At 46.4% G+C, this 10,844-nt stretch overlaps 1 protein-coding gene across 5 annotated transcripts in view; it reads left to right on the top strand.

Annotated features, from left to right (window-relative positions):
• LOC137439737 (lethal(3)malignant brain tumor-like protein 2) overlaps positions 1 to 10,844 on the top strand; it is a 42,176-nt gene continuing 31,332 nt past the window's right edge. For 3 of the 5 annotated variants that reach the window (XM_078768176.1, XM_068135783.2, XM_078768179.1), the window contains exons 1-2: positions 1 to 105; positions 9,364 to 9,517. In XM_078768176.1, the coding sequence (XP_078624302.1) occupies positions 25 to 105; positions 9,364 to 9,517 (235 nt within the window). In that variant the 5' untranslated portion in view covers positions 1 to 24. Of the gene's footprint in view, positions 106 to 350; positions 416 to 4,321; positions 4,440 to 9,363; positions 9,518 to 10,844 lie in introns of those variants that run through there. The other 2 variants (XM_078768178.1, XM_078768177.1) reach the window with 2 other exon arrangements.

The raw sequence follows: 10,844 nt of genomic DNA, 5'->3' as shown, positions 1-10,844 counted from the left end.
TATCGTTGCCAGGGAGGGAAGCGAATGCAACCAACATGGCGGCGCGCACGGCATTATGGGACAACTGAAAACCCGACAAAGCTCACTCCGACCCAAACACGCCAGGTAACGTTTCTTATCTCGTCCTTTTGTGTTCACTTAGCGAGCGCTCTACAAGAAACTTGGTAACTGAACACACCCGGGAGTGTTGGTTTCGGTGTGTCTTTCAGATTAGCTTGTAATTTCTCCCTCTTTCGCCCTTCACCGCGTCTATGTTTTGTTTCTGTAAAATATGAATCGAGGGCGAAATGACTCGTATTTTAGGATTCCTCATCAGATCCATTAAAACACACACAAAAATAGAAACGTTCGAGATCAAAAGCCATGGGAGTACGAGCATTTGGGTTCATTTTCCTTCGTGGTGATGGGCGACAAGGTGAGGTCATGATAAATGGCTCTTAAACGTATTAAGTACACAGACGTCGTGACGTGTAGCCTACTAATGTTTTTATTCAATGTCCGCTTGAGGTCCATAAGTATAAGCTTTATACGAGCCTGAGATCAATGTTAATTAAAGAGGTAACAAAAGTCACTGACCGACGGTGCTTTGTTGTATTTTGTCCTATTGCCGCGTTATTATTGTGCACGTATTTGTAAATAAGAAGCACAATTTATTAGTGTTCGTGCGCGTTCGTTCGTTCGGTGCTTTGGGGTGTGGGAGTCGGTTTACTGTCGGTAATCCCTAATCCCTGTGTCGTTTCTCCATCGTACAATAGAACCGTGAAAATGGGCGGAGTTATCTGAAGTAACTAAATAAAAACGCGACCGCTGTGGTGACGTCATAGCGGAGTTATCAAGTGAAAAAAAAAACGCGACCGCCGTGGTGACGTCATAGCGGAGTTATCTGAAGTGAAGAAAAAACGCGACCGCCGTGGTGACGTCATAGCGGAGTTATCTGAAGTGAAAAAAAAACGCGACCGCTGTTTTGACGTCATTTCTCAATTCTCATGCGACACAACTGTAAACAGCTCCGCAACTATGGAGGAACTTGAAGCTGTGTTTTACCTCTTCGTTGGGTTTTGGTTTTATCTGAACATGAGTTTTTTTAGCGAAATGCAAAAAGAGAGAGGATGTGTTTGAGATTGAAGCTGAAAGAGGACAGCTAAAGAGAGAAAGAAACCTTTGCAGACAATTATGAAGACCGACAACGAAGATTTGGGCCTTATTCGTCGGCACAAACAAAGAATACAGGTACAGTACGTTACGTTAGCCTTCGTATATAGGTGAGGGCGAGACTACCGGAAGTGGGGCCCTTTTGTGGTTTGTTTTCAACGTATCCCATCACGTGACTGTTGTCGCGAAGGGTGCACTAACCGGAAGTTACGTAGTTCCGCGGGCGGCAATTGGCAGGAGCGCGATCTCATCCTTTCCAGGACATTTTATTTCACCCCGAGCATTTTCTTCCTTCAGGCAAATGAGCCGGAATGAAGCCTTCAATGTTTATTCGCCACGCAAATTGCGTGGAAGTGAATAGGTGAGGGCGAGACTACCTGAAGTGGGGCCCTTTTGTGGTTGGTCTTCAACGTATCCAATCACGTGACTGATGTCGCGAAGCGTGCACTAACCGGAAGTGACGTAGTTCCGTCCTCATCTATAGCGAGTGACATTACGACTACCTTTCACTTTCTTCCTGAATTGACGATTGTGATTGACCAATCGACGGTCTGTAGTGTTGCTAGCTCCACCCATAGGTCCGGCTTCGGCTCGCTTGGTGCCGATCCAAAATTTAGCACGGGTACCTAGGTACGGTTACGGTTTGCTTGGCAATGGAAAAAACGTTGTACGGTACGACACCGCGGTGGAAAATCGCCATAAGAGTGTCATTTATTAGAGGAGGACGTGCTGCGAGGACTCCGCTGATGCAGTCAGTGCCCCTTGTCGGCTGCGGCAAGAATTTGTGTAACTTGATCGGGAAGTTGAAGATACTCGGCTTATTGTTCGTCAAAAGACACCATGATATCTTAGACGTGTCCACCAACTAGCAGATCCCCAGCTGAAAATGTGGCTGATTGGTCAGCAGCTGAAAATGGGGCTGATTGGTCAGCAGCTGAAAATGGGGCTGATTGGTCAGCAGCTGAAAATGGGGCTGATTGGTCAGCAGCTGAAAATGGAGCTGATTGGTCAGCAGCTGAAAATGGGGCTGATTGGTCAGCAGCTGAAAATGGGGCTGATTGGTGAGCAGCTGAAAATGGGGCTGATTGGTCAGCAGCTGAAAATGGGGCTGATTGGTCAGCAGCTGAAAGTGGGGCTGATTGGTCAGCAGCTGAAAATGGGGCTGATTGGTCAGCAGCTGAAAATGGGGCTGATTAGTCAGCAGCTGAAAATGGGGCTGATTGGTCAGCAGCTGAAAATGGGGCTGATTGGTGAGCAGCTGAAAATGGGGCTGATTGGTCAGCAGCTGAAAATGGGGCTGATTGGTCAGCAGCTGAAAGTGGGGCTGATTGGTCAGCAGCTGAAAATGGGGCTGATTGGTCAGCAGCTGAAAATGGGGCTGATTAGTCAGCAGCTGAAAATGGGGCTGATTGGTCAGCAGCTGAAAATGGGGCTGGTTGGTCAGCAGCTGAAAATGGGGCTGGTTGGTCAGCAGCTGAAAATGGGGCTGATTGGTCAGCAGCTGAAAATGGGGCTGATTGGTCAGCAGCTGAAAATGGGGCTGATTGGTCAGCAGCTGAAAATGGGGCTGATTGGTCAGCAGCTGAAAATGGGGCTGATTGGTCAGCAGCTGAAAATGGGGCTGATTGGTCAGCAGCTGAAAATGGAGCTGATTGGTCAGCAGCTGAAAATGGGGCTGATTGGTGAGCAGCTGAAAATGGGGCTGATTGGTGAGCAGCTGAAAATGGGGCTGATTGGTCAGCAGCTGAAAATGGGGCTGATTGGTCAGCAGCTGAAAATGGAGCTGATTGGTGAACAGCTGAAAATGGGGCTGATTGGTCAGCAGCTGAAAATGGGGCTGATTGGTCAGCAGCTGAAAATGGGGCTGATTGGTCAGCAGCTGAAAATGGGGCTGATTGGTCAGCAGCTGAAAATGGGGCTGATTGGTCAGCAGCTGAAAATGGGGCTGATGGGTCAGCAGCTGAAAATGGAGCTGATTGGTCAGCAGCCAGAAAATGGAGCTGATTGGTCAGCAGCCAGAAAATGGGACTGATTCGTCAGCAGCCAAAAAATGGAGCTGATTGGTCAGCAGCTGAAAATGGGGCTGATTGGTCAGCAGCTGAAAATGTGGCTGATTGGCTAGCAGCTGAAAATGTGGCTGATTGGCTAGCAGCTGAAAATGTGGCTGATTGGTGAGCAGCTGAAAATGGGGCTGATTGGTCAGCAGCTGAAAATGGGGCTGATTGGTCAGCAGCTGAAAATGTGGCTGATTGGCTAGCAGCTGAAAATGTGGCTGATTGGCTAGCAGCTGAAAATGTGGCTGATTGGTGAGCAGCTGAAAATGGGGCTGATTGGTCAGCAGCTGAAAATGGGGCTGATTGGTCAGCAGCTGAAAATGGGGCTGATTGGTCAGCAGCTGAAAATGGGGCTGATTGGTCAGCAGCTGAAAATGGGGCTGATTAGTCAGCATCTGAAAATGGGGCTGATTGGTCAGCACCTGAAAATGGGGCTGATTGGTCAGCACCTGAAAATGGGGCTGATTGGTCAGCAGCTGAAAATGGGGCTGATTGGTGAGCAGCTGAAAATGGGGCTGATTGGTCAGCAGCTGAAAATGGAGCTGATTGGTCAGCAGCTGAAAATGGGGCTGATTGGTGAGCAGCTGAAAATGGGGCTGATTGGTCAGCAGCTGAAAATGGAGCTGATTGGTCAGCAGCTGAAAATGGGGCTGATTGGTCAGCAGCTGAAAACGGGGCTGATTGGTCAGCAGCTGAAAACGGAGCTGATTGGTCAGCAGCTGAAAATGGAGCTGATTGGTCAGCAGCTGAAAATGGGGCTGATTGGTCAGCAGCTGAAAATGGAGCTGATTGGTCAGCAGCTGAAAATGGGGCTGATTGGTCAGCAGCTGAAAATGGAGCTGATTGGTCACCAGCTGAAAATGGAGCTGATTGGTCAGCAGCTGAAAATGGAGCTGATTGTTCAGCAGCTGAAAATGGAGCTGATTGGTCAGCAGCTGAAAATGAAACTTTTCAATATTCCCACATGATCTGATCGTCTCCCAATCTGAACACATCATTTTCTCAGTTGATAAAATTTTAGTCTTGTTTAGATTTAAATAAAGACCAGCTTTTTCACTTTCTGTCTTCACTATCTACAGCAGTTTCATAAAGTCCTCTCTACTTTCTGCCAACAGAGTGGTATCATCAGAATACCTCAGATTGATGATACATCTTCCTCCAAGCCTGACTCCAACCTCCATGTCATTCAGGGTTTGATTTCCTAATGATGTGCTCACTACACAGATTTAACAAGTAATGGGAGAAAATGCACACCTGACAAATCCCTTTTCCAATTACAAACCATTCTGTTTCTCCATGCTCTGTTACTGTAGCTTCCAGGTTAGTGTGCAGGTTTATCATACAGTCACGTAAAAAAGTAAGTACACCCCATGTAAAGTTTTGACTTTTTCAACATATTTCAACATACAGCTATTTGACCTTCATTTCAACAATATTTATAGATAAAGGTGATATTTTAGGAGTTGCAGTTTAGGAGTTGCGGATGACGAGAAGACGAGGCCATTTCGTAGGTGTTCAAAGCTCCTTTATTCCGACAGAAATCCTCAGCACTGTAATCAGGAACGGAACTCGTGCAGCTTTTATAAAGCCAAAACTCTCTTCGGAGGGCATGGCTCCAAAAACCGCGCGCACGTCACGCCCACTCAATCAAAAGCCCGTGCCCGTGGATTATGTCCCAATAAGTTAACCGCCACAGGCGCCCCCCCAGAATGCACTCGCACGGGCCGAAACGACATGACCCGAGCAGGGGCTGCGAGTGGCCTGGCGGTGAGTGGGCTAAGCAGGGACTCACCCGACGGGGGACGGCGCCGCCGTGGGGTTGAGCCAACCGAGGGGCTGGTCAAGGCCTCAGGGGAGGCTGCTGAGGTTCCTCGCGGGCCTCCCGAGGTTGCAGAGAAGGAGTAGTAGTTGCGTGAGTTGCAGCTTTCTATACGCGAGCTGTAGCTGTAGCTGTAGTTGTAGAGTTTTCGCGAGTTGTAGTTGTATGTAGTTGCGCGAAGGTGACGAGCAGCCGTGCTGCCCGGGTCAGTGCACGCGAAGATGACGAGCAGCCGTGCCGCCCGGGTCAGTGCGCGCGAATGTGACGAAAAGTGCTCGTTGGAGAAGGCTCACCGCTCTGGTCGCAGAGGAGGTGCTTGGCCGTAGTGCGCGCAAAGGCTACGAGCAGCAGTACTCGGCCTGTGTGCGCGAAGGGTACGAGCAGCAGCGCACGTTGGAGAAGGCGCACCACTCTGGTCGCAGAGGAGGTGCTTGGCCATAGTGCGCGCGAAGGCTACGAGCAGCAGTACTCGGCCTGTGCGCGCGAAGGGTACGAGCAGCAGTGCGCGCGAAGGTGACGAAGCAGCCGTGCCGCCAACGTCAGTGTGCGCGCAGGAGACGGGCAGCAGTGCCACCAACGTCTCATACTTGCGTCCCTTCGGAGGATCCTGTAGAAGGCTCACCACTCTAGTCGCAGAGGAGGAGCCCAGCGCAGTGCGCGCGAAGGGTACGAGCAGCAGTGCGCGCGAAGGTGACGAAGCAGCCGTGCCGCCAACGTCAGTGCGTGCGCAGGAGACGAGCAGCAGTGCCACCCACGTCTCGTAACTGCATTCCTTCGGAGGATCCTGGAGCAGGCTCGCCCCTCTGGTTGCAGAGGAGGAGCCGAGCGCAGTGCGCGCGAACCAAATGGCCGCCCGTCGTTCCCAAAACTCCAGCAGTTCGATCGAAACTGCGTTTGCCTCATTCGTTTGAAGCCCCCGAATACGTTCGGGAGCAGCCGGGGTCACCAATGTAGGTGTGACCATGCTCGTTGGAAGCCCCTGAAAACGTTCGCAAAACTCCGGCAGGTCGATCGAAACTGCGTTTGCTATGTTCGTTTGAAGCCCCCGAATCCATTCGGGAGCAGCCGGGGTCACCAGTTTAGGTGGCTTCCCTGGCCAGGGTGTACTTGCCGTGTTCGTTTGCAGCCCCCGAAAACGTTCAGGAGCAGCCGGGGTCACCAGTTTAGGAGTTGCGGATGACGAGAAGACGAGGCCATTTTTTTCGGTGTTCAAAGCTCCTTTATTCCGACAGAAATCCTCAGCACTGTAATCGCGAACAGAACTCGTTCAGCTTTTATAACGCCAAAACCCTCTTCGGAGAGCGTGGCTCCAAAAACCGCGCGCACGTCACGCCCACACAATCAAAAGCCCGTGCCCGTGGATTATGTCCCAATAAGGTAACGCGTGGCTTCAACAACCGCGCGCACGTCATGCCCACACAATCAAAAGCCTGTGCCCGTGGATTATGTCCCAATAAGGTAACCGCCACAATATAATATAACAAATATCATGAAACATTTGCATTTTGTAGTCCATTGTATAATTTAAATAAACATAAATGCAAATTTCGCATGTGGAAAAAGTAAGTACACCCCTACATTTATCACTACTTGAAATACCTAAAATTAGAATCAGGTGCACCAGCTCAGGTGCAAATGATTAGAACATCGTGAGAGGATCTTGGAGGAACCTGTCTTATTTAAACCTCAGACATTGTTTGGTTTGCTCTTTGTTGTTGAAGTGTGTGGCGTCACCATGCCTAGATCAAAAGAGCTCTCTGAGGCTTTCAGAAAGAAGGTTATTAATGCCTACGAGTCTGGGAAGGGAATTAAAAAGATCTCCAAACAATTTGAAATCAACCATTCGACTGTCCGGAAGATTATCTACAAGTGGAGAAGATTCCAAACAACTGCCATTTTGTTCAGGCCAGGCCGCCCCAGGAAGTTCAGCCCAAGAGCAGACCGCAAGATGCTGAAAGAAGTCTCGAAGAACCCCAGAATGTCATCACGGGACCTACAGGTAGCTCTTGCCACTGTTGATGTCAAAGTGCACGAGTCTACCATTAGAAAGAGGCTTCACAAATTTGATCTACATGGGAGGTGTAAAAAAACAACAAAAAAAAACGCCTTTAGAGGCCATTTTTCCCCGCAAAGCGGGGGTTGGCCTTTTTCGGGCACCGTGGTTGTTGTTTTTTGGTCCCCTTTTTGAAGCAATGTTTTACGGCCGGATGCCCTTCCTGCCGCCAACCCTGTTTGTCGCCTTTTACGACAAGCAGGGAATTACCAGTGAACTGGTACTCAATTTGCCGACCTCGGAAGGATGAACAGGCTGAGTCAACCCCCCTGGCGTTAATTGTGCCAGGGAGGTGTGCCAGGAGGAAATCTTTGCTGTCCAGAAAGAACATCAGGGCAAGACTAAAGTTTGCCAATGAACACCGAGGCAAAGACCTGCACTTCTGGAACAATGTGCTCTGGACAGATGAGTCAAAGGTAGAGCTATTTGGCCACAGTACCAGAAGACATGTTTGGCGAAAACCAAAGACAGCATTTGACCACAAGAACCTGATACCAACTGTAAAGCATGGTGGTGGAAATATTATGGTTTGGGGCAGCTTTGCTGCATCAGGGCCTGGGCAGCTCACCATCATATAATCCACTATGAATTCTTCATTGCACCAGAGGGTGCTTGAGGATAATGTGAGGCCATCTGTCGGAAAGTTGAAGCTCAACCGAAGGTGGACCTTGCAACATGACAATGACCCTAAACATACCAGTAAATCCACCAAGGAATGGCTGAAAAGAAAGAAATGGAGGCTTCTGGAATGGCCAAGTCAAAGCCCGGATCTAAATCCCATCGAGGTGTTGTGGGGGGACTTGAAACGAGCTGTGCATACAAAAAACCCCTCAAACATCGCACAGCTGAAAGAATTCTGCATGGAGGAGTGGGCAAAAATTTCTCCCAGTCGATGTCAGAGACTGGTAGACAGCTATAAGAAACGCCTACTTGAGGTTGTTTCTGCTAAAGGGGACAATACCACCTATTAGAGCAAGGGTGTACTTACTTTTTCCACATGCGAAATTTGCATTTATGTTTATTTAAATTATACAATGGACTACGAAATGTAAATATTTCATGATATTTGTTATATTATATCACTTTTATCTATCAATATTGTTGTTGTAAATGTAAATGTAAATGTAAATGTAAAAATGTAAATAATTATCACTCTCAGGTGTTGTGTTTGTGTCCTTCCCCCTCTCTCCCCATCTTGTCTACCGCTCCCGATGTTATTTGTTTTATGTGTCGGTTTGTCTTTCTGTGTGATTAATTTTCGCTCTTTCACGAGCCTCGATCTTGTATACAAAAAAAAAAAAAAAAAAAAAAAAAAAAAAATGAAGATCAAATAGCTGTATGTTGAAATATGTTGAAAAAGTCAAAACTTTACATGGGGTGTACTTACTTTTTCACGTGACTGTATATCTGATCTCTGACCCGATGCGAGGGAGAATTAAATTTATGATGTACATAAACCTTGCCAAGAAACGATGTAACATAATTGGGTGCATTGATGATGTGGGTATGTGGGCTTTTATAACAGGTGGATGGCAGTTGTGTTTTTGTGTTTTACTCCTGTCTGTCTGTCTGTCTGTCTCTGTTTTTCTGTCTGTGAGCAGGATATCTCAAAAAGTTGTGCATGGATTTGGACCAAATTTGGTGGACAGGTTGGGTGTGTGACAAGGATGAATTGATTCGATTTTTGGGGAAAATCCGGATCTGGACACGGGACTTTTTAAGTGCTTCTTCACCATTGAGAGATCAGGCCAAAAACAATATATAGCAAAGTATTTCAAAAAGTTATGGACGGATTCAGATGGAATTTGGTGGAGACTTTGGTTGTGTAACATGGAAGAATTGATTCGATTTTTGTGAAGATCCAAATCTGATAATTTTAAGTGATTCATCACCATTGAAGATGGGGGCCAAAATTGATATATCGCATGATATTTCAAAAAGTTATGGACGAGTCATGACAAAACGTGGTGAATGAGTTGTTTAGGTGACAAGAACAAGCCGATTAGATCTTGGTTCAGGTCAGGATGCAGATCCGGCCTATCAGTATTGGTGGAGGTATGCCTATGTGAACTGTTCAGCCTGCTCCCTAAGGATACCCTGATTTAATGTTTTCAGGCTTGGTTATTCATCCATTGCTATACAAGCAAATCCCACACAATTTCTTGTTATTCTTTCAACATGCTGCTCTTCTTTCTTCAGTTTGGGATACTCTTAGCAGTGTATTTGTAAATATTTCCCTTTTTTATGCTTTCTGTTGACTCTCTTTCCTTCCTTTGACCTGGCAGGATGCCCCTTGTGTGACAACAATGAAGGATTCTTTGGAAATAACGTCAGATCACGACGACGAACTGTGGAGAGACCCAGCCACATCCAACCAACCTGCTGAATCCAAAGCCGGCACCACTATTTCATTTGAAAAGAATGTTGTGTCGGAAACCGGTGGGATATCTATACTATAAAAACGAAATTGTAAATTTGTTTTTATTTATATGTTTATTTGTTTAAATATACTTAAAAAACGATAAACACCACTAAACCAAATTTTGTATGTTTCCCAATTACCCTGCGCTCACAAAGCGAAAAGCAGGGTTAGACATTCGGTTGTCTCGTAGACATTCTCGTAGACTGTCTCGTAGACTACGAGTTATCCTCATAGACATTCGGTTGCATAAGTGTGGTGTGCATGTTTGCATTTAAAAAATGCATTTTCTTGGCAACCGTTGGTCTGATTGAAACGAAATTTTACCATAGGAGCACCTCCACCTGTAGAATTTTATTTATTTATAATTATGACATCATAGGTCATGTGGTGCAGATGACATCTTGGGAAAAGTTTACACCTCTATATCTCCGAAACCGCTCAATGGGTTAGACATTCGGTTGACAGCAGGGTTAGACATTCGGTTGCATAAGTGTGGTGTGCATGTTTGCATTTTAAAAATGCATTTTCTTGGCAACCGTTGGTCTGATTGAAACGAAATTTTACCATAGGAGTGCCTCCACCTGTAGAATTTTATTTATTTATAATTATGACATAGGTCATGTGGTGCAGATGACATCTTGGGAAAAGTTGACACCTCTATATTTCTGAAACCGCTCAATGGAAAAAAAAAAAAATGGGAATAAAGCTAATTGTCAAGTACTCCCCATGGGGAATAAGATATGTTCATGATGATGTCATCTGTGCCTTCATTATTATGTCATAATTCACAAGTACGCTTGATCTGATCAGTATGAAAAAAATTCTCTGCAATTGATGGTCCGATTGACATGGCATTTTCACAATAGGAGCTCCTCCTCCTGTATAATATTTTAATGATAATTATGACGTCACAGGTCACGTGGTACAGGCGCCATCTTGGAAAAACCGAAAAACGTTGCACCACTACATCTCAAACGGCTCCATGGAAAAAAAATGAAACGTGGCTCATTGTAAAGAACTCCATATGGGGAATAAGTTTTGTTAACGGTGACGTCATTGGTGCTTTAATTATGATGTCATTCGACAGGGACAACGCTTAGTCTGATCAGTTTGAAATTTCTTGAGCGTGATCTACACAACAATTATATTAGAGAATATAACTTTATGATGCCATCGCTCACATGGTCTGGTAGCCATATTGGATCAAAGAAAAAAACCCTTCAAAAACCGAAGTGTTGACTCGCACCAAGTTGGCTGCACAGGGTAAGTATTCTATGAATACCATATAGTTACCCTCGCCTGAGGAGAGGATATTGCATTTGAGTCCGTTTGTTTGTCTGTTTG

The sequence above is a fragment of the Myxine glutinosa genome, chromosome 14, assembly GCF_964187855.1.
Source record: "Myxine glutinosa chromosome 14, kmMyxGlut1.1, whole genome shotgun sequence".
NCBI classification, from domain to species: Eukaryota; Metazoa; Chordata; class Myxini; order Myxiniformes; family Myxinidae; genus Myxine; species Myxine glutinosa.
The sequence above is the reverse complement of the archived record's forward strand: the minus strand, read 5'-3'. Positions and strand labels throughout refer to the sequence as shown.